The sequence below is a fragment of the Pipra filicauda genome, unplaced genomic scaffold (assembly GCF_003945595.2).
Source record: "Pipra filicauda isolate LSUMZ 115617 unplaced genomic scaffold, ASM394559v2 scaffold362_size804934_pilon, whole genome shotgun sequence".
Taxonomy (NCBI): Eukaryota; Metazoa; Chordata; class Aves; order Passeriformes; family Pipridae; genus Pipra; species Pipra filicauda.
In genome coordinates this window covers 575,645-600,752 of record NW_024104490.1, presented here as the reverse complement: position 1 = coordinate 600,752, position 25,108 = coordinate 575,645, and the positions used below count along the sequence as shown (strand labels likewise).

Sequence of the window (25,108 nt, the reverse complement as noted above, 5' to 3'; positions counted from 1 at the left end):
AAGCTCAGTATTCAGTAGTGACCAAGAGTTCTATTACCAAATATTAAAGTGCTAATATCATCATTTTACCAATGTCACACAGGTCACATTTATAATGTGGTGAGTTAGTTTTATTTACCTATCTGCAGTTACAGTTTCTGAGGTAGTTCTAAAATTTATGAACATACATATTCAAACTATGTGTCTCAGCTCTTTACTTGTGCATATCTGGAGGAATTAAGATAGGATTTTATTATCTTTTCATTTAATAATAAAGAAACAAGCTGTTGAATGTGTTAAATCCCCCCCAAAATCAAAAAGATAATACATACTGTAAAGCTAGGTATCAGACTGACATATATGACTTAAACAGTCTTATGTTGATTGGCACTGAGAATAGTGTTCACAACTTCACAGAGATAAGTGGAAGATGAAAGCATGCATCGTGTGGAAGAAACGTCTCACCTGATGACCTGTAAGAATTTCATTACACATAAAAATTGAAAAATTGCAGTATGTATGTAAAAAAATAATGTGATATTGTAGTTGCATCTACAACGTGATTTTCCACATCAATTAATACAGGCAAACCTGAACACACATGAGCATAACTAAGGATTCAACAGGCAAGATCTGAAAAATTAATTGAAGTAATTTAAAATATTACCAGCCTCTTTGACCCTAGTGGCAAAAGCTAACTCCAGTTTGCAGTCCAACATCCCAGCCCAACCTTGCCTTCTCCATGGCTCTGAGCTATGGATGACAGACTGTGAACTAGAAAACGTGAATTCAGTAACATTCCAAACCCAACTATCACAAGAACATCTGCAAAAGTGTAGACAAATTTGCACAGTATTGTTTTTCAACTACTAAAGCTAAACCACAGCTTCTCTGTCAAAACCCTAGAGTCATAAAGTATAAAAGGGGCATGACGATTTCAGTATTTGCACACAAAATGTAGGTTCCTGGCACTTAGAACTGCAGACCCCAAAAACCCAGTTAAAATGGTATAAGGATAATAAGGTACAATGACAGAAATTAGTAACTGTGTTGCATAAAATTTGATAATCAGGCAAGATTTGAATTTGTATAACTATGCTGGCTTAAGCTGTGTTATTCCTCCTTGCCCTTATGACAACAGAGGAGTGAAAGTCTCCCTTGGTTGGCTTCCCATTTCTTCAAAATACCTTTGCTACCAATCTCATCCCACACACTCTATCAAAACATCATTCCTTCTGGATTCAAAACGATTGAAAACAAAGGTTTCTTTATAATCATTTATTTCTTAGTACAAAATTGAGAATGTCCTTTTGACTGCATTTTCTTAACCATCTCCAGATGCAGGAAACCACAGGGAAGAATACTGAAAATATTTCAACCTATATTTTATAAGAAAAAGAAATTGAATACACTGTGCTATGTTCTAAAAAATAGTTCAATTTATTTACAAATGCATAGAGAAAAGTGACTTTAGTCATGAACAGTTTTTAATTTTAGATTGTCTTCAAAACAAAGCATATTTAAACAAAGATACAGTAATGGACTTACTCTGGCCAATTACAATGTATTTTATATTTCAGTTGAAAAGTATACAATATATACTTAAGAGTATACACACTCATTTTAAAATTCACTTTGTGAATAAAAATTAAGGGGGTTTGTATTACTGGTCAGCTTTTTATCTTTTTCTTTTCTAATTCTCTTTTGATAACTGCTTAGCCATCACACTTTATTTTATGCCTGAAATCTTGTCTTAAAAATATGTTTCTTCTCATAGTGTTCTTTGTCATCATGGCTGGGCTTTGCGAATGAAGATTTAGGAAGGCTCTACCCACGTGTGCTACAAGCACGCTGGTGGCTTATGAGGCCAATACGAGATAGACATATCCGATTACAAGTGTTCTTTGTAATATCTTTAGATACAACAAAGTCCATCTTATTGCTAGATATCTCATTTACAGAACATACAGTGGGTACTGTAAGTATATATGAGGGACATATGGTCATATATAATTTTACAGCTTTAGAGTTATCTAAAATCTCCTGTACGCTAAGCTTTAAGACTGTTAAAAACTTAAATTGTAGACCCAAATGTTTTCAGACTGATGCTGGTTTTTAAGTTTCAGTAAATACTCCATAGTTTTCATTGTACTGTTGCTAAATTTTCAACACAATTACCATGTTTTGTGACCTATAACAGGGAAAAAAATAATAGTTTTCATTATAGCAGAGAATGAGTTGGAAATACGTATAATCAGTATGGGATGATGGGCAGAATATTTCTGTCAAAATATATTGGTTTCTCAAATTCAGCACAGTTGTACCGGACATAGCAAAAAAAGATATTTAGGGCAGGCCAAGGAATACTGAGGTGAAGCAACACTCCAAAGGTCACATAGCAGGTCAGTGACCAAGATGTGAAGAGCACTGTGATTTCCTGACACTCAGTTCAGTGTCTTAATTTATGTAATCTTTCTGCAGAAACACACAAAAAACTATAAGAACTATAAATCAGATGCTCTGTGTAAGACCACCGCACTGCTGAAACAAATGTGTCTGAAACCTAATTTAAGAGTTCAGCTCTGGCATTAAACTCTTAAAAAAATGGTTAAAAGATAAAACTTATCAACTGTGCTTTCTAAAAATACTGTAATTTTATGATTCTGTCCTCCTAGAGCTCTTCTCTGTACCTCTCTTGGCATTTACCTTGCAGAATCTCCTTAAGTCCCAACTTTCTGAATTACTGTGGAGACTTCACATGACTCTGTATATGAGTACTTTCTGTTCACCCTCCTTCAGCTCACTTTCTTAGCAATCTGGTCAACATACATTACACAATTATATCTACATGAACACTTAAGTACATAATTACTGGAGACCTTTCTCCTCCTTTCCAAGTTTTGCTGCTTTTCCTATTATTTTGCCAAAAGGCTATCTAACCACTTCAAGCCCAGAGCCTTTAGCATGTACTCATATGTCCATTCCTCAAGTATTCCAGTTACCCCTTTTTCCAGTCAACATTGTTTTCTGTCTTTTAGACACCAAACTGGCTACTACCTCTAAAACCCGCATCTTTCTGTGTCCAACAGAGAGCTGAGTCAGAGCTTTAAAAAGAAGTCTCTCCAATCCATTTAAAGGAATCCCAGGTGGATCTAGACCCTTTCAAGAAGTGCAGTGCAGAGTCTCCAGGTAGCTCCCAGATGATCCTGCTTGTCTCATTCTCTGTTAAACTTAGGTGGGTTTTTTCCTTGGGGCTGAAAAGGAATTTTTTTTGCAAGTTGGTTAAAACCGTTTCCTGTTCAGCTCAAGTTTGTTGGATCTGTTCACACACTATCTACCATTACAGAGTTATGGCCTGTGAGAATGGTGCTCATGCACTGTAAGAAAAATGAAAATAGCACTAATATCAACAAAATCACCTATGCAAGTCAGACATGCATAAACTTTCCATGAGACATACATGCGCAACTACAAAAACCTGACATACCTTAAAATTTCATTGCATAGATTGAATAATTTAAATCAACATCACTAAATCCTTGAGAGAGTTATATAAAAAGTAGGGTATAAAAACATTCAATATATTTTAAGCTACATCTGTTATGGTCTTTACCTATCATAGTCAAAAACCAAAGTGAAGTCCTATCCTTCTAAGTCTAAGGAGCAAAGAAAAAGTAGAGTAAGAAAAAGCTTTTCAAAATCTTTCTCTTTATTCTTCCTTTTTATTTATCAAGATTTTATCCACTAAGACATCTACATTATATTTTGTTCCTGGCACACTGTATGCATCACTAACCATATGCCTTCTGTAAACTGTAAGAATTCATTCACTTCATTCATTAAAATTCACAAGGCCTATTATTCTGTTTACAGTCTAATAGATATTCACTGTCACTATTCAGGCCTCTGATTCAATTTGCCTAAATCCCAGATGCAGAGTAATCCTGATGGAGATTAGCTTAATTTATCACCAATTTCTTCTCAGAACCAAGAAAGGTTGGTATTTCATAATAAAAGCTGTGTTTCTCCTTTTTTCCTGAAGTAGCACACATAGTAAAAAAAGAAGCAATAAATGCCTGATTTTTTTTTTAATGGTGATATTTTCTCAGTTACACAGATTTTGCTTTGCATATAGAATACCACCTTTTAAGGTATGTATTCTGCAAATAAGACTACTGATTCTCATCATATTGGAACACATCCCTGAAACCAAGTAGTATCTTGATTCTGACTGAACACAGATTGGCAGACTTATCTTTTACTCCACACAATACAAAATAATTACTCTGGGTATACTTTTCTGGGTAAAGTGTTGACAGTTTGGAGTGTAATAAATGAAATATACTTATCTTTTGGCTTTCAAGTGTTCCCAGTGGGGAAAATTTTCTAGCAACTTGAAGTCATATTAAAGGTGTCCACTTCCAAATCAAAACTGACAGTGCTGATTTATATGATACTATCTGCTGTTGTTTGTAAAATGTCCCTGTGACTCACTAAAGAAACCTTTGTTTGGTCAAACAACACTGCCAATTACTAAATTTTACAACTACCTATGATGCAGTTGTTTGTTTGTTTTTTCAGATAAATAAACAAATGGTTATTGTGCATCTGATCTGGGTAGCCATATAAAAAAATATGTTCTGCATATCCTGGGCCTGCAAGGAACTGGAGCAGTAGTACTGTCACGGTTTGAGAATACATTCAGCAACAAAAATGCTCTATGAAGAATATTTCTTACTGGCTCACCATAACTGGAGAATTCTGAGAGTCCCCTGCAAAGATTTCCATCTATCCAAAGAACTGACTCTCTGGCTGGCAGTACAGGCACTAGCAGTGCACTTGTGTTGCTCTCGTGTTATAAAGGAGCTGACAAAACCCAACAGAATATTTCCCAAATATTCATGCCTCCCAACCCAACTACCAATTATGTCTAATTTTTTAATTTTCTTTTTTTTTAGATAAAGAGCAAATAGGACATCATCTGCATATGGCCATTCTGAGAAGAACATGTTTCCTAGCAATGCTCTACCTTCACCAACACAGAACTGCTCAAGAGAAATAGACAATGATGGTAAATAACAGGAATTTGCCAAATAAAGGAAATTTTTAATGTGAAAGTGGCCAGTCATGAATTACTTATTCTTTGCAACAGGAAGAAATTTCATGTAACATTTTCAACTAGCACTGACAGTAAGGGCAGTACCAGCATCTCTAGCCTGTAAGCCTGTCCCTGTTCTGACTCTCTGTGGTACACAAAAGCTGGTGTTCTGGGTTTTCAAAAGGTTAACTGAATTTTCATGAATTAGCTCACAACTTACCCATATAACACCTATGATGACATTTCCTAAATGGAGTAGGGAGGAAGCTTCCTAAGGCAGAAATGAGCAATGAGGCTCATTCAGGGGTGGAACTTTTTAACAGAAGTGTTAACTTACCTATTACCTACAGCCCAAGATAGCAGTGAGAAATAGTTGTGCCAAAACAGATGCCAGTATTCAAGATAAACTGCAGGAAGGTAAGCGAGACTGACATATATTGGGATATAAGGTAAACTGACTGAATGGTAAATAACTGTCAGAACATTACTTGGCCAAGCAGAGGTGAAGTAAGTCCTCTGACACATGTGGCTGCCCACAGCTGTATGCCAAACAACAGAGAGAGGGGGAAACGCACCTAGCTTAAGCCCTGCTCTCAGTAGCCAAAATGAGGGCATATGTCTTAAGAGGGTGAGGGCTAGATCCCCACGTAGATCCATTAAGATTGCCAAGTAAACTGCCGTGGGTCTTGATTTTGGCAGTCAATTTCTATTAGATGGTTGTACTGGAGACCTATCAAGAACAATGCCAGAACATACCAGATGTGCACTGTGCTGCAGTTAGTATCCTCTGTAGAAAGCACACAAGTCCCAAATGACAGAGGCACTATCTAAGTGAGAAATGCACTTAGATAATTTCGAAGCATTCAGCTGCCATCACCTATTTATTACAGCCAGAGCTGAATATAGATGCCTAATCAAAACATCTTCCTCAAGGTCAGAAAAGCTCTGATATTCTCATACTCAGGTGGCGTCATCACTGCAGATTAACCTTTCAAAACGAGTTTTGCTCATGTACAAGTTGAATGGGACAGACAACACTATTGAGTCTTGAGCTTACAAGGTCTCAAACAGCAACATACAGTCAAAGTCTAGCTAAGCAAAAAAACCCAAACTACATTAATGTAGGAAAACAGAATTCATGCAGAATTTTGGACAGTTTCATAGCAAACTAACATGCTGTACCAAATTTTCAATAGACATCCAGTGAAGCATTCTAATAGTAGTTTTTTAACTTTATCCAATGGCTGTTTTCTGCATGAGTTCTCAGAGGTACTGCAAACACAACAAAGAACATTTTGCTCCAGTTGCTGTGCTGTACATAACTGGCAAGATCCACCTGACAGTGACCTGATAATGCAACACATGTTATAGAAAATCCTGAACAATGATAGACCGTAGAAATTGAGTGAATGACTCAAAGAGAATTTATGGTGCTGATGGAATGTAGATGGGATAAAAATGTGCAGCTTAAAAAAGGCATCTGAAGTATTGTCAGAACCACCTGGTCTCTTGTACAGGTAGTTTGCATTCTTCTGTAATTAAAATGTTTCATTGAGCCTAGTTAACATTATACTTACAGCCCTACTTTCATTATTATTTTGCAGTCTTCATAAATGCCATGGACAAATTTTATCAGGATTTGAATTTTGTGATAATACTTAATAATCAAGATTAGCTCTGATCTTTACAAAACTCTAAAGACACCTATATTTTAAGATTTACTTTTCAGATCAACTGCATGGACTATTTTTAATCCATTTAACATATTATTGCTATTGCATAGCATACATTTTTTATCTGAACATCATAATAGTAGGTTAGACATCTTAAAAACCAGTATATTAAAATTAATAGTAACCTTTATCAACTGCCTTTTACCACCTTCCAGGAAATAAATCAGATTTATTCAATGAAATTTAGTTTCCATAAAAGCATTCTAAGAAGTATAACTATAATCTTATGCTTTAATATTTTAATAATTGAATTTCATATCAGATTTTCAGTATTTTCCCCAGAAATGAGGTTAGGCTAATGAACCTAAAATACTGCCTTTTCTGAATATTGACTCAATAGTATCCTTCTTTTAGATTCAAGGCAGTGTTGTAACATAAATACCCTAACTTTGAATATTTATTCAAAAGGAAGACCAGCAAGAGAATTAAACAGCAAACTTGTTAGCTATAAAAATTCTCAATTTAAGAATACTATTTTTTTAATAAAATGTTTAAAATCTTCCCTTGGCTACTAAAAGACTGGGGATATTGTAATATCTTCATATAACATTAGCCTACTTCATTCCAGACACAGAAACGAAATATTCACGCAAGACCTCTTTCTTTATACAGTTACAGATTTTTTTTTATCTAATATAGATTGTATGCACCCTGTAATAGCTACCTTATTAATAGTACATTTTTAAATACTGCCCGTTTATTATTGTTCTTGTCTTGCTACCCACAGATATCTTCTTGATTTCTTTAGTCTCTTCTCCATCCTTTATAGTCTATTATTGCTCATACTTTCAGGTTATTATCTATAATTCATTTCCAATTCCTTTATATTGCCTTTTTATTTCTAAATATTTTGTTAACTTTCCTATTAAGCTGAAATAGATATTTATAAGGAGTTACTCTCTAATTATGGAACTGTGGTTTTTTGGTTACTTAATAAACTGTTACACTCCAAAATTTCTATTCATATTTCCTACTAGCCTATATCTTCCTCATACAGCTTTGGAGAAATGAACTGCTCTGAATCGACCTATTTTAGATGCCCTGTTAGTTCCCACTGAAAGCAATTCAAGACATAACATCTGATCCCTATACCATGCTCCCACAAAAATAAGTCCAATAATTACTTACAACGTATTGGATACAGCAACTTTCGTTTGCAATTATTTCTTCCATGATTTTTGGAAACTATTAAATAGATGCTACAATTCAGCTATTTTATTTCATTGCATAAGTGTCCTAAATTGGAGTGCCCACAGCAATGCAACTTTTTACTGTATATTGCAAATATGGGCTCAATTAGTAACTCATCATAATGTGATTCAGTTATGTACACTGTACTTGTACCAGAAACCACTCCCCCAGGTTTTTTTACTTAGTATCTTGACCCAGATGGATTCAAGATCCTGTGATTCTGTGTTATAAATAACTCTAAAAGCCAGTAACACTGTCCGGTATAAACAGAAAGAGTAACACTCTCTTCTCTGAAGTTCCTCTGTTGTCTTATTAATAGCTGTAACCATTAATTAGTAACTGAAATAATTTAATTGTTTTATGTTAAAAAAAGAACTATGTAATGTCACAATGTATTCCAGACATGGAATAAGTAAAAAAAGCAACTGCATTCAATTTATGAATGAGAAGATTACAATTGCACTCTGAAAACAAGTAAGGCTTATGAAGCCATCAGAATAGAAGACAAATATGTTAACCTGTTTAAGTAAGATAAAGGTTAAACTTATCTCTATACAGAAAATATTACTCAAGTTACTGAAACTGGAGAACCAAGGTCAGGGGAAAACTGACAGCTACCTGGAAGAAGAGAGTAGAAATGATACAGACCAGACTTCAAAGGAAGAGTTGGTGCAATAAGGAGTACTGCTACTTATCACAGTATTACCACAATACCTGGATCTTGCCACGCAGGTTATAACATCAGATACACAAGAGGTATTTTAACAGGATTTACTTGATATACTGCGCAATTCCACTGAATCGCCAAGGATTTTCAACAATATTTTTTTACAGTGGTACACCATGAATAGAATCTGATTTTAGCACCTAACTAAACAAATTAGTCTACTTCGAAACTCCTTATTCATCAACATTTCACTTATAGACAGCATCTTAATTTTCAAAAAAAATCTTTCTGCAGAGGAACGGTACTCAGCAAAAATCTTACTTGAAATATGCATGCATATTCTTTTTATCCGGGCAAGGAACTAGGTATTTAGCTTTATTAGCTAAATACTATTATTATTATTATTATTATTATTATTATTTAGAGAGAAATTACATATTAACATTCTTTTCACATGCAGTACAATTGTGTAAGTGCTAATGAATATTCATGGCAACTAACACTGAAGCTGTCATCTTATTCAACAATGAATGAAGTTATCATAATACTTGCTAATGGGTGATTTTGCTCATTACAGTTACTTTTGAGAACAGAATACCTTTTACTTTCCCTTTTTTTAATGTTCTACAAACTTGGGAAAACAGTCAAACACGAAAGGTCTGAGAACTGCCATGTAGAGTGACTTCTTATCAGATGACAAAGAAAGAAGATATAATGCACAAGTATTTAAGTTACTAAATTTCAATCACCAGTTGAAAGTTATTCTTGAAGAGATAACTATATATGCCTTCTTTTTATATGTAGTGCATCAAAATACCATTATTCTTTACTTTGGATGCTACCACACTTGCCCAAACATATCTGAAAGATGCTCACCTCTACAGAGATCCAAGAAAAGTAGAAAACATGGTTTAATAAGTTATAGTCTTGTTTGAAAGTAGGTATATAGTAGATATATGCTAAATTAATAAAATCATAGAATCATAAAATATCATGAGTTGGCATTGATCAACAATGACCATCCAGTCCAACTCCTGGCCCTGCACAGGGCCAGTCCCAAGAATCACATCATGTGCCTCAGAGTTTTGTCCAAACACTTCTTGAACTCTGTCAGGCTTGGTGCAGTGACCACTTCCCTGGGGAGCCTGTTCCCGTGTCCAACCTCCCTCTGGGTGAAGAACCTTTTTCCCTATATCTAACCTAAACCTCACCTGACACAACTTCAGGCCGTTCCCTCAGATGCTATGTATTCAAGACAGATACATACTGAATAGGTTTTATATTTCTTAATTATGTGGTGAATATTTCAGAAAAATAAATAATATTTACATTTCAAATATTAAATTATAAAACACATATTAGTGTATTCAGTGAAACTTTTCACTGATTTAGTATGACGAAGTGATCTGTCTGACACCACCAAGACAGTATTGTTGCATGATGCACTATAGCAGTTTGTTAAGTATTTAGCTGAAATAAGGAAATAATATTCTATATACTGTTACTAAAACTGCTTTCAATTTTGCAATATAGAGGCTTCCTTATTCAATATTTCTAAAATAAAAAGTATGTGCATATGGAAAATTATGTACTTCACATTGATCAACAGATATGAATTATTATATGAAATGTGTTGGGAATTTTTTCGCTGCAGAGTAGTCTGGTATAAAACTAAGCACTTTTTCTTGGGAACAAGTATATGGCAGCCATATATATAAAGATAAGAATTACTGAAGTCTTTGTAAGTCTGGGAGAGAGACCTTGATTCTTTCTCCGTATTTAGACCAGTTCAGACCTGACACCAGACCACTGCAGGAACTACAAAGATTGTTCCAGAAAATGGAATGCACCAAAGATCAGCTCTTGCTTAATCTTTTACATTTTTCTTTCAATCAAAATTACCGTCATTTAGGTGAACACTCAAAGAAAATCAAAATTCAAACCTTTACAAATGTCTTGAATTCTTCTACTTTGTCACTTGTGAGCAGCAACTTCTTCTGTACCGTTTCCAAAGCCTCTGCACTCTGTTTAGCCAAGCTATGTAGTTTATCAGATGTAGCAGTCTCAAGTTCAGTCATAGCACATTCAGTCTCAATGATTTTGCTCTCTAGTTTGGTAAGCTTGAGATCCTGAAATACATCCGCAGAGACACAACAATGCTATGATAAAAGCTGATAAGGAGTTATGGTAGATCACAAATGTATGAACAAACCAACCTCCCACATCATGATTAACATCACAGAATATTCCACTTGCAACACATAAAATGTAATTTAATGGCAAAAAGTAATCTCATTTTCAGTCATTATGTCCATGTTTCAGTATCTAAATTTTAGAGATGTGACTGAATCAGAAGAGAGAAAAAGGTTACTATTATTCTGCTCTTTTCTCCCTTTCTGTATTTAAAAAGTCTAAGCTGATGACCTTGCAACTTTTCATTTGAAAGAAAGGTATGAAAAAGTTCCACAGTGCAGCCATCACAACTCTAATTATACCTTTTTCTCCAATTCATCTTTAGCCTTGTGATACATCTGCTCATACTGAGACTTCTCTTTCGTAGCTACATTAAGTCTTTGTTTCAGTGAGTCAATGGAAGTTTTTTTGCCTGAACAGTCTTCAGCCAGTGCCTTTACCTGAAATAATGAAAGGCCAAGAGCATTGACTATATATATCAAGATGCATAACTAAAAAATTAAAATAAAATCAAAACTAAGCCTACCTATATTACATTAACATACTTCTGCTATATAATTTTATTGAAATATTTTTTTTCAGAAATTACAGTATTTATTAAATCTCTACTGCTGATCCAGTAGAGACCAGTTTGCACACAACCTTTTAACATGAGTTTTGACTTGTATTAAGTCAAAACTTATTGTTTGTTTATATATATTCTATATATATCTGCAGAACTGTTTGTTTATATATATTTTAGAGTTACAGTACTTGCAAAAGGGAGCCATCCACAACTGCTACTCATTTCTTCTGTTAGAGGTAAAAACATAATTCAACTAAGAAAACAACTGTCTACATGTTAATAGTCTGTAGAGCTTCCTAGATAATTATTATCTAATGCAAACACTGATTTGGGGTAAAATGAAAAAGACCAGTGCTCCTGATAGTATTAATAGATCAGTCATCACTCCTGATAGTATTAATCACAAAGTTTTCCTGACAATATCGAGTAACAGGGAATTTCTCTGATCTTTTGGTGAAGATAATGTAAAATTTATCAAGCTGATTTTCCACCCAGAATAATCAAAATAATGCATGGGATTTGACTCTCTGGAAATGCAGTGTTTAACATACTCAAAGGAGAGCATTAAAGCACATAATTCCATTCCAAATCTTTTACCTAAAACCAAAACCCCGTATTTCTCTCATGTCATACTTTAGCTTCCTTGCTTACTTATCTTCTCACTTTCTGGCTGTGGTTTTCCTAATAACATCTTATCTTTGGCATGTAAGGTAAGATAGTAGCTCTCTTTAGAGCTGAAAGTGCTATATGACTGCAAGTAGAGATAATGCTTGTGATATTCAGCAAGCACACTCATTCTAGGCAAACACAAGCAAATTAGTAAATTGTTTATTTCTATTTTGGGATTGCAAGAGGTATAACCTCACAGACAAACAAACATCATAATCTTTTTCTGGCATTAAAGACCGAAGTCCAATATATCAGCTGGATAACATAGAAATATGCCAAAGCATATACAAGTTCTCCTATCTTCAATGAAATAATCCTAAAAATGTGCAGGATAAAATAATTTGAAGTCAAGCATTACCTACACAGATACAATTACATTAAGCTAAGAACTGTGAATCATTCATAACACTGCAGTTGAAAACAGATTAACATATTAAAGCATTTAACTACTATAGCCAGGAGAGATGCATGAACTTCATTAGCATATGTCATGTAAAATCACCCTTGTTTCAGGTCTCCTATATTTTATAAACATACAGTGCATAAAACTAAATCCCACTACTTACAGCATATTCTTGCAACTGTGTGTTCTGAATACTTTAATATTTAATTACACCTCTAATGAAGACACATTAAATTATGCTGGATTCATTCAAGCTATCACCATATACTGATTTCATACAAATCATAGTGGAGGGAATTACACATTTAAATGAACTATATCTTGTTTGCTTAAAGCAATATATTGATTTAATATGCATAGTGTGTTGAAATAACTTTCATAAATCCACTAGCTTCCGTTTTTCCTAAAACTAGGAATTGCAAGAAAGAAATACCTTTCTCTCAAGACTTTCCAATGTTTCATTTGAGGTTTTCTCATTTTCTTGACTTGCTTTCAGATGAGACTTTAGGTCTTCTATCAAATGTCTTTTCACAATAAAGTCCCTCTCCAATCGAGAAATTCTACAAGGGAAGAAGTCAGACTCATGACACTCAGAAAATTTTCTTAATATGCAACTAATGCAGTAGACAAACTATTATTCCTGTAGCTTTAAAATACTTTTTCAAACAATAGCTGATGCAATTCTTGCAATTTCCCCCATTCTCAACTACTAAACCCAGTTTCAAACTCTTATTAAACAGACCTATTTCTAAATATGCAATATATTTGTGATTTGCTTTTTGCTTGCTGAACTGAAATCACAGTAATTCTTAAACTATTATCAAAAAAGACAAAAGAAACCTGCTGAGCATGCAAAACTTAATAATTAAATTCCTTTGATGTCTCAAGCAATCATTCAGACACTATTTTGTATAAAATTATTTTCAAAAGAAAGTGAAATGGGGAACTCTCCTTTCATCCAACTAATATACAGAAATAGATGAAAAATCTCTATCCCTATATGTCAGATGAGATAAAATGCAAAACCTAGAAATAACATCAACATTTGTCAGAAAATTCTCTGATAAATAAAAAAGAAAGTCTCACGTACCACAAACTAATCAGTTCAATGAGAATGCCTTATACAGTACTTCCATGATCATGATACAAATTAATATTGTAAATATAAATATAATCAATACCTGAATATGTTCAGACATCTGGATTTTTTTCTAATGAAAGCAAAAGGATTGACAGCAATATGTTCAGGAATACAACATAGTTAATACAATGTCAATACCATATTAAAAAAACACCCAGGAAAATAGTGCACCTAAAATTTTCTTCAATCTGTTTCACTCTAATACTAATAATGTTATTTTGGTGACTATATATTACAGGTTATGAAAAAACAGTATCTGTCTTTTCAAGAAACCATGACATCCAATAAGTATTTTGAATTTAAAATCTTACGGTGGAAAAATTCATTTTCATTTTGAAACAGAAAATAAACAATGTACACAATATAACCACTTTAAGCACTGTCTATTTTTCACAAGAACTAATTTCAGAGAAGTAAAGTGCATTCTTTCTACAATTAAAAAAATTAGAATTGTTAGAGGAGTTAAATTCTGGACAGACAAAAAATTCACAGATACATAAATAGCTTTTTTATACTTTTTATAGTAATATCATTGAATAACAGATTTATATCAGTTAAGGTAGGTAGAATAAAAATCTCAGTTGCATACTTGACAATTTGTGATTTTAAAAATGAGTAGTAAACCTTAATCATTTCAAATAGAAACAAATACAACTGTCTTTTTGAACTTTTTTAATGAAGATAAGAGTAGCTATTTAATCTTATTTAAGCATCTGAACCTTGACATGTCTCTTAGCCCCTAGGCAAAGAATTACTGAATTTGAAAGACTGTGTTTAACAGTGCTGAGGAATTCATTTTGACTTACATCAAGGATAAAAAGTCTACTCTAGAGTCTGAGTTTTTATTTAAGTTATTCTTACCACAATACAGATACCGTAGTTAATCTCTTATCAGTTTACAACTCTAGCATGTACTGCTGCAGTTTCTAAAAAAAACCCTGTACCAGTCTGCAAGACTGCAATAAAAAGAATACAACAGTCTCTTAGAAATCTAAGAATGCTAAACGTTGTAGCAATTTTACAGCTGTCACTGGGTGGCACCAAACACAATGGATAGAAAAGTGACCATACTTTGCTTGTAGTTCCCGAATCCGTTCTTCTTTTTCCTGAACTTCGTTTTTTAGGGACTTAATGGTGGTCGATTGCTTAGTGATTTCATTATTCGAATTCTGTATTGAAAAATATTAAAATATAAATAAAGTAGACTGAATATGATCGCAGTTAACAGGAAATTTGGAAATATTGAGCTGAGTAAACTTTCATGTATTTTATGAAAGTTCTTAGAAATTAACTGGTGCAAAATGAGCATTCTTACTTTCTAGAAACACTTAAGTAGAAGCACATTTCTTGGAAAATATGATAAAAAATGAGTACTTTTCCATTGTTCTAATCATGTATGATTAATGTATGTTCCCCAGGGCACCTGCAAGCCCAGTGCACCTATAACGACTGTATTTTCTCTTGGATGACATAGATGAAAAGGTAACAGAAAAGAAAACTAGATCTTTATTTGAACTACATCTTTGAATGGTATAGTTCTACAGCACAAGGGGCCTACATCTACATAGCAATAATGTCCAATAATTCCTTTCCTGTGCTTTTACAAATACAAGACAATCTACGAGAGTGGTTGTTTTTTTGTCACTTGAAATTCAAAGCACAAGACAGAGACATTTCCATTTGCCTGTACTAACACAAATTCTACATTTCAGTAACAAGCAGGTATGATCCTAATATTCAGGCATATGTAATTCCAATGAAGGAGAATTATACAGTTGTTGGCCATTCCTCATTGCATACAGTAATAAGAAAAAAAGTGCCTCAATTGCTCCATGCAAACACGTCATCTACCCAAGATTTAAATACAGAATAAAAGAATCAGTGTACAGATATAAAAATATGAAATTTAACTAAGTAGCCATCTTAGCAATCTGAGTATTTGCATTGAATGCCATTGCTGAAAATGGCACATCAAACACATCGCATAGAGAGATTTCAGAACTCCAAAAGGTGTTGCCGAAAGATACATACACGTCAAGCATAAGCACAACATATATGTGTGCATCTACGCACAGAGGTTCAGAAGCTGTACAACAGCTTTTTATTCACTATATATAAACAACAAGCAAACAGATCAGATGCTGTAAACAAAGATACTTCAGGAGAATTTCTCTGCTCAGTGCAGACTGGTAATGCCTATTAACATTAATGGGAGTATTGTACATAACTCTGTGCCTCTCAAGGGGAGTATATATTCTTGTGTGCATTGTTAGATGTAAAATATTGTTCTTAATAACTTGTCTAGTCTATTTAGTATTATTATAATGTGAGGTATAACCAGATAATTGTTAAAATGATGTATGCTAGCAGAATATTCCTGAGTTTCCTGAGACCTGTTTGTGGAGGTTGAGCTTCATTAATGTAGAGAACAGCACCCTGTTACACAGTTACACATAAGATGTGAACTTGAACACTTAGGTGGGCCTCTGCACATGCTCAAAGGCAGAGACATATGATTGTGGTATTTCGCTTTCAAACTCACCACCCACACTTAAAACATTTATTTCTATTGGCAAAGATACCAGGAGCCATTACATACAACATAAACACTGCAAAGATAGCTCTGAGGAAAAAAAACTAAACAACAAAACCAGGTACTTTGATATTTTGAGCTATAAGGAAAGCTTTTGTTGCTTACACATTCAGATATTTCAGAGAATAACTTTGTATCTCCTTTTTAAGTAAGATAGATAGTCTGGAACAATAGTTTTATTCCAGACAAACAACTTTTGCCAAATTCTTCTCTAAAAAATGACTTGCAGAGCTTAAATTAGCCTTAAATAAAGTTAGGAATTTTAGATACTTGATTTAAGCAGCTCTTGAGGCCCTTACAGTCAAAACTCTCATCCAATTCAGAAAGCAGCGAATTTACTCTGTTACTCAGCATTTGGGGGTCACAGACTATTTTCACCCTAAATACCATTTTGCATATATGGCATATTGTTTCATCAAAAATCATAGAATCACAGAATAGCCTGAGTTGGAAAGGACCCACAGGGATCACCAAGTCCAACTCTTAAGTGAATGTGTGGGTGTAATATATTTTGAAAAAGGAATTAAAAGTCATGCTAGTATTCTGACATCAGATTTATTGATGCTTGCTAAACATTTCCTTTCCTACAGAAACGAAAAAGCCTTGTATTTTTCAGCTATTTATTTTGCTGTTCAACTGTAGCAGACAAATGAAGTAGGCTTCTAGCATGGGTGTTACTCTCAAACTCTTAAAAAAAATAAATCCCCCCTTTTTTATTTTTCTTACTTGCATAGAGCAATTGACTGTTAGGTTTCTGGATAATGAAGATACTCATCTGAAAGGTACAGCCCTAATTAACAGAAATTACCACTCACCAGCAACAGAAGCAGATTAGTCAATCCTAAATGTAAAAACAATAGTCAAGAAGTCAGTGTGTATGGTTTCAAGATATCTTTCTCATAATTAAAGTAGGTGAATTTATGTGCCTTTGCATGGCTACTCCCTGCTGGCCTCATGTCTTTATCAACGTGACCTACCTTTACTAATCCTTGAATTCAGATGTTATGCATCCAGTGTGGTATAGCCAAGATCTGTAATACCATGATTGCCATCAAGAGCTTAGAGGTCTGAGCATTACCAACATCTGTGCATTAGCACAGCTAATCCAGTATTTAGGGCCAGTGATGTTGCCCATGTAACATGGCCTTTTCTTCTACCTGATCCCTTGGCAGACGTCTTGCTACCCTGCCCTTTCTTCTAGCAGCAAGAAACTGCACTATTTTGACCTTTCTCTTTCCTCTACTATTTAACAGAAAATGATAGGAAAAAACAACTTTAGGACGTTCTGTTGCACATATATTTCCTCCAGTGAGAAGAGGAAAAGAATTAATATGTTTGAGCCAGGCCACCTGCTGAGAAAGCTTTCAGAAAAACACAGTCCAGTATCTACACCATTCACATGTAACAGAATCACAAGAGACTGAAAAATTATATAATGAATAAATTAGTATTTTCCTACCAGATAATCTACAAAAATACAAATTTAAAACAATAAGTGTTTCTTTGAAGACAAAAGCAACAGTGACATATAGGTAGCATAACACTGTAACATAAGCTGCCCCATCAGCTCAAATTCTTTGCTCCCCTTTCACAGATAGCTATTGCTTTTCTCTTTGTTAAAGGAAGAAAGGAATCAACACAATACTCACTGAACTAATTCCACAGCACCTTACAACCAGATGTATTTAATTATTGTGTGAAAACCCAGCAAGATGCCCTGTCTTGCCTATTTGATCTGCAAAAATTATTTTAATTGTAACTTTTAGTTCTCCTGCTTATGAGTACATTTCTACTTACCATCAAAGGCAGTCTAATACCTCAGTTGCTAATCACTGGCTAAGATATATAAATGATAGGCACATGTGAGTATAAGTATGTCTGCTTGACCCAGTTATGAACTACTGTTCATATAAATTATCCTCAGTGCTAGATAATATGTTCTGTCACCTTTAGTTTGCACTGCAGCTGTTTCATCTCTAAATCAATGTTCTTTGAAGGAGCTGGTGTGGCTTTACTCTTGCCAGCAGTTTGAGACAGGTGTTCTCTCAACTTTAATTTTCCTTGTAAATCTTCCTTATCCTGTTGCCACTTGGCCAGGTTGGAGGTCAACATCTGTTTTACAAACAGAAAAAACAATCACAGTTCCATCCTAAAAATATTTCTGCTTGATCATATGAGATGCTTCTCCAGTCCAAAATTCAAGAGGAATGAAACAGTATATATTGTCTGTAATTATATTGCATAATTGTTGGTTGAATTCTCTAGTACAGGCAAAGATCAAGCTCAACAGGAAAAAAAAGTTTTTTAAAAGGCAAAATAATTCAATTTTGACTGAATGCATTTACTGGTTTTACCATGACAAGCAAAAATCATCATTAAAATAACCTGTAACAGTCGTTACTGGTGAAACCTGCTTACCTAAAGGCTCTCTGGCATTCAGCAATTATTTCTACACAGAACATGAAGAAATACCAAGTTGTCTCAGACACCAGTGCATATTAAAAGTGGTTAAATGTCAAATCCATTTTAATGGTGACCACTGTTAAGCTCACCTGAATTGCTGTGTTGACAACTGCTATAAAACATACACCCTTCTCTTGGCTTTTGTTTTGATATTTGTAGGGCTTGTAGAGGTTAAAGCAAAGTGTACCAGCTGCACTAAATATCTTCTGGTTGGCTGGTCTTTACTTGTGTGTTATTTCATCCCTTTCACATACATGCACCATAGCCAGAGAACCACATACTCCATAACCTTGACTCTAGGGCTGAAGTACTTAAGTGCTAAAAGACAAGCTGGAGCAGGACAGGATAACAGATGTTAGTTGTTTATTCCACTGGGTAGGTCTTACCACCCTATACTGCAGCCAAAATGCTTCTCATTTAGCAACATAAATGCTAAGTCCAATTAGCAGACAAGCCTTGTTAGGGATTTAGTTCAAATAGATATCATGAAAACAAACTCTCAGTCTTGTTGCACTTGATCGACAACCAACAAGATTTATTCAATCTTTGTACCAATATATTTCATGGAACCCCTTACAGAGCTAATGTTTTAAGAAATTGTTTAATTTAAATAATGTCGAATGTTGTTCTGCAAAAAGGGAACTGAAATAATCTCCATGCTAGTGGTTAGCTTTCACAAAACTGTTGAGCGGGAAGCCAACAGTGGACCAAGAACTCTCTGCTCCTTAAAAGGGTAACTACAGTACTATCTTATTATTCCAAGGAAGACTGTAATACAGTAATTTAACATAAGGAACAATTGTACAAAATGAAAACCCTTCTGTTGTGAAGAATTCTGATCAGAAATCAGAGAAGATATGACAGCCTGAAATGACTAAATGTGTGTTTGATTATACGCTGGTACAAAAAAAAAAAAAAAAGGTTGAAAGAAAGTTAAAAATAGTATTCTCTTTCCAAGTAGCTTACTATTTAACTAAAAAATTAGATCTTATACTGTTTAACGATATTAGAAAAAAACTTTTCATGTATATGTATTTATATATGCAACACTCCCTGATAACGCTGAATAACCTGATAACCTGATAACTCCCTGATAACCTGAAGATCACATATATCCAAATAAAAGAAAAATTACTTATAGTCATATTTATTCCTATTAAGAATGACAAGAGAATGCTTGTAGATTTTGCATTAGCTTAAAAAAAATACCATGGGTATGAGAAACTGCATTCTGTATTTAAAGTTAAAACTCTTAACAGTATTTCTTCCACATTCATTAAGCAAACTTATTAAAGTCACTGGGCATTTTACATATGTATCTGAGATAAGCATTGTTCTTAGTAAAGGGGTTAATCTTGCCATTCCCTTCTGTGTCTGCTGTCATTATTGAAAAAGAAATAGATAGCGTCAATGTATTTCTGAATTGACTATTCCTCAATACGATATACTATTCCCATAATTAATACATTCTCAGATTAAAAGACAAAATGAAAGCTACTTCAATAAGCACAGCCAGTAGTAGTACAGAAAGACATAGTATAGAAAAATATAAGGATTATGTTAATTTGTCAAGTATAACCAATATTTCTACATGCAGAATTTCATGATTCAGTGTCTCTATAATAAATTATTCATAAAAAGAAAAGCAAGAAGAAAAAAACATAGCTAGATCAATATCTCTGTTTAAAACTAGAAATGCCCTCATATCTGCCCAAGAGAGCTTGTGACTCTCAGAAGTTTCTTAGGCTACTGCTGCTGCCAATATGCATCAGTTCTAAAATGTCCTGATTGCACTGGCCACATTCTCAAAAATTATAGCAAATATATTGAAAAAAGATAAGGCCTTCATGGGACGAGTGCTAAAGCGGACAGCTGGTTGTAGAATTTATTTACAGATGTAGAAAAAAAAAAAGAATTTAAAATAAGAATCTACATAAATTCAGAAACAGTATCAGAATGACAGGGGTGAACTGAAAGTAACACATGTACAAGGCAAACACCCTCAGCTTGCAAAAGCAGGCAAACATGCAATTGCAATCAGAGATATCAAAGAGGTTGTCTCAATACATCTGTTGACAATGTAAATATGCTACAGCACTGCTAATTCTATTCCATTACTCTTCTATTCACAATATATTGAACGGCTATGTGAAAATCCTATATCAATCTATGTGCAACATGAAAAACAGCCCCCATGCCCTAGGAAAATATTTATGCCTAAAAGATATTCCTTGCATTTACTTACTTAAGAAGCAAGTTCATTACCCTGCTGTTCCTCACCACTTGCTACATTTTAGGGCAAGCCTTTTGTTATTTTTTCTTTTTTAGACACAGTGGAAGTTTTGTGTGTGTGCTACCATGCATGCAAATCCTGAGTGACAGAGTAAAAAGAATTTACTCCAGGGGAAGAGGTCACCCGGATGAAAGGCAGAATCTTAAACACCAGCTAGACCAGATGTTGATAAAGGCAGGCTACTGCTGTTCCTCTACAATGCAGAGGCCTTTGTCCGCTGCACCTCCTCCAGAGTATTTTGGCTTAACAGATGTTTATAGGTTCAATATTTTAACATCCATCTATCTTAATCTCCTTGCTCCTGGTATACCCATGACACTCCGTTCTGCTGTTCACAAAGGAATAAGTGATGAAATCTCAGTTTCTATGTACTCAGTGTAACACTTCCACTGACTCAGCAAGGCTTTTCACCATAAATACTCTCTCAGAAAGACAGCTATGTGGAAGGCCAAATGGATTAACATAGGAAGTTCCTGGAATGGCCTATTGCTCCTTGGCATCACAACCACTCTGTGAGGGCCTTTGAACTCAGTTTACAGCAGTCACCCTCCTACTGCAACTGGCATGTATGAAAATAACATTTCTGTTAGTAGTGGCCGACTGCACTGCCACTGTTGTAACACAATCCCATGCATTTATATTTGCAAAATATATCATATAGAAAACATTTCTAAGCAAAATTATAAAACAGGATGTAAATCAGGTATTCTTGAAACCCTTTTTAAGCAATGACATAAACTTGCTTTACTACCAATTTTGTAATCCAAATATAGCTAATATACTCATATGTGTAAAAATCCTATTTGCTACGAAGCTTCCCATCCTAAAATCCTGGCACAAGAAAATATTGCAAGAACTGTAAGAAAACTGAGGTTAACACACTCCTTTTCTCTAAGACCTCTTGCTACAGTAGGCAATAAAATACATTTGCTATATGCATAGATCCTATACCAGGTTCTATATTAAGATTTAACACTTTCTATGAAACGTTTACAGAGAACTCTGTTTTCTCACAGTTTTAGCTTGATCGTGAAAAACAACAAAATAAGAAGCACTTGTTGTACACATAAAACAAGAAAGAACTTTTCAAATCATACTTGGAGGCACAGAGTTAGGTATTTATGACTTTACCCACTCTATTAAATGTTACTATAACATAATGATAAACATATTTACAATATCCAAGACAAATTTATTATGTCAACCCCATTAAACTTAGTCTTTTTTTGTTCTCTTGAATCAAAACTTTCCTCTGCCTGACGAAAAAAAAAAGCTAAAATTAATAAAGATAGTATGTAGCTGAAAATATGAAAAGATATATACTAGACTAAAAAGCTAACTGTGCTGCATACTTAATGTGATCATATAGAGAAAAGGCAAATAAGTCCAAATCCTCAATCAAAGTTCTTCTCAACCAAGTGCTGTAAGTGGTTGATTACTTAGTATTCTAGACATGAAGACAAAATATCAAACAGAAGTCTTTGGTGATTTAATATCCTAACCCTAAACTGAAACAAAGACAACCCCCAAGCAAGACAAACTTCTAAAATGTGGAACATATTTGTCATCTACTCTCCTGAAATTTTAGCAAAATCTACCAAACCACTTAGTTGTAATTTTTTTTCAGCAAAACACAGTTATCAGCAGCCGACTATGTCACAAAATGTCAAATAAATGAAGGTAATATAGAGGACTTTTTGCCAGTGCTTTAGCTAGTTGTTAGACTTCAGTAGCCTTTAGAGACCATTAAGTACCCTTTGGCTAATTGGCCAATGGTAGATTAATCCTCTTTTTATTCTAGCAGCACTATTTTAACACCCTTTGCACTCAGTCAGTGTACTATCTGAATGACAAAATAATATTGTGCATGAATAATAAGCAGAAAAGTTAAATTAACATTTCATGTTTCACATGCCATACCTATGTGTCAGGGAAAAGAACTCTCTTTAAAAGACACTGACATTCAACTTTTTTAAACAATCTGGTGTTGACATCTTACTGAAGTGAATCTTCCTAATTATTGCTAATAGCCTATCAAGGAAAAAAAAAACCTTTCCTTGAAGTGCAGTTGTCTGATATAGATGAACACAGCTCCAAAGTGCATAGTAAAGACAGGCATGACACTTGAGGTGTGCTACATTATTATGAGGTCATACTAAATATGGTTTGCAATGAACAAAGCAGCTTTTAAGGATGTGTAACACACTGAAAATGTCAATCTCTCATGAAGTGTTTAAATTAGTTCCCAGAAGAGAAATACAGACATCAGCCTGTAGATAAGAGTATTTTACTAAAGAAAAACATTTGTCCTATTGATAATGGTAAAAGAATTGCAGTTCATCTGCTTTATAAAAGCAATGTTTACATTGCTGTTATCTACAGAATTGCCCTTTCACACATACAAATTATAAATTCAGCTATTATTGGGAAAACAGTTGTAATCACTAACAAAAACTCCTGTCAAAGACTCTGAGTGTCTTCTTAACCATGTGCTAGTACTGATCAATCATTTATAAATGGTTATTTACTGTATAGCACTTCATAAACAAGGGCTTTACTTGTAATTTTAATTCAGCTATTTTATAGTTAACTTACAGCTAAATTTATTCTACAATGTATAAAAGCCTAGCATTGCAACATCTGGCTATGGCAATTTATGAAATAATAAAAAAAGAAAATCCATAAAATCAGTCCAGATAGGTACTTTTGTCTTTCTCTTTTTATAATATATATATATATATATATATGATCATCATCATCACAAAGATAAAGACCAGAATACATAAATCTACTCTAGAGAAATACACAACACTCATATATGAAGGAATTGGAGTAATATATTCGGGGCCCAATTCTCCTAGAAATCATCTGCTCCTCTAAACAACAGACAAGTCTGAGTACAGAACCGTGCATTGTGCAACCAGTGATCTTTCAAATAAATTACAGAAAATAAGAAAAAACTTAATAATAATATAAGTAACAGTTTTTAAGATTATGAAAATGCTTCTGAAACATGTCATCTGTACAATGATTACGCCAATTCAAAGGTAAAGGTTCTAACATTCAGCATTCTATTTTAGCCTTCATTTTCTATCACTTTCATTTTGTGTCATGTCTCTGTACAAGTAAACATTGCTGTATCCCATGCCTAATTTCTGTATATATTAACACTAGGTTGCTTTCATACTAAAGCAGATGCAGCACTCCATCTCTCCTTGCAAATTTCAAAGGAATATAAAGACTATTAACTATTTATTTAACATTACTTATGTAAGTAGTTTCATTATGATCAATTATATGATCACAACTATGTGATTTAATGACAGAGTTTCCAATATGGAGATGCAAACTGCCAGAATATACAGATGTGCAGTACATTGCCTCCAAGACCTTAACATTTCCAGATAAAAATTACAGAACTTTAAAAATTATTATTTCTTAAAAATAAAAATATTCACTATTACACTATACTGTACTATATGTTACATATTTAGTTTAGATTATTTGAAGCATTAATATCTAGCAGGCCCAACACAGTACATGAAAATGTTTTACTACAAATAAATTAAAAATGACAATATAACCAGAGACGTTTCACAACACTTTGCCCCATCTGAAAATATCTCAACATTATAGCAAGCCAGTTGTGAAGATATGGCTGAAGTCCAAACCCAATGTTTTCATGTACCCACCGTTGCTATTTAAATAAATACTAGTTAAGTTGGGTATTCCAATACCTCACGTGCCTGTGCACATTAACTATTGCTATATACAAGCAAAGACTTTCAGCTGATGCAAAAATTTACCTCAAGATTTCCATGGCTTTTTACTTACTAGGGAATCCATGTGATCTTTTGTAGTTAGGACCAGGTTTTACTGCACAATCTTCTTCAGGACTACACAGTATTTATCAGATTTTCATCAAACACAAGAGTTGGGGCAAACTCAAAAAGTTAGAAATTTGAATTTTTCATCTAGGGTCAGGGATAGTGCTTGCCATATTCCCCCTGCTTAATCTTAACACATCTAAGCACTGCAAATGAACTACTTGCATGAGAGCCAGTCAGGGAATTCCACAATCCCTACAACTCATTACGAATTTAACAGCAGCAATACTAAG

The 25,108-nt window shown here is 34.1% G+C and overlaps 1 protein-coding gene across 5 annotated transcripts in view; it reads right to left on the bottom strand.

Annotated features, from left to right (window-relative positions):
- CNTLN (centlein) overlaps window positions 1-25,108 on the bottom strand; it is a 205,671-nt gene that overhangs the window by 17,703 nt on the left and 162,860 nt on the right. For 4 of the 5 annotated variants that reach the window (XM_039384599.1, XM_039384601.1, XM_039384600.1 and 1 more), the window contains 5 exons: window positions 18,180-18,344; window positions 14,711-14,808; window positions 12,932-13,058; window positions 11,164-11,301; window positions 10,612-10,797 (listed from right to left, as the gene is read on the bottom strand). In XM_039384599.1, coding sequence (XP_039240533.1) covers window positions 10,612-10,797; window positions 11,164-11,301; window positions 12,932-13,058; window positions 14,711-14,808; window positions 18,180-18,344 — 714 coding nt within the window. Of the gene's footprint in view, window positions 1-2,721; window positions 3,234-10,611; window positions 10,798-11,163; window positions 11,302-12,931; window positions 13,059-14,710; window positions 14,809-18,179; window positions 18,345-25,108 lie in introns of those variants that run through there. The other variant, XM_039384602.1, reaches the window with a different exon arrangement.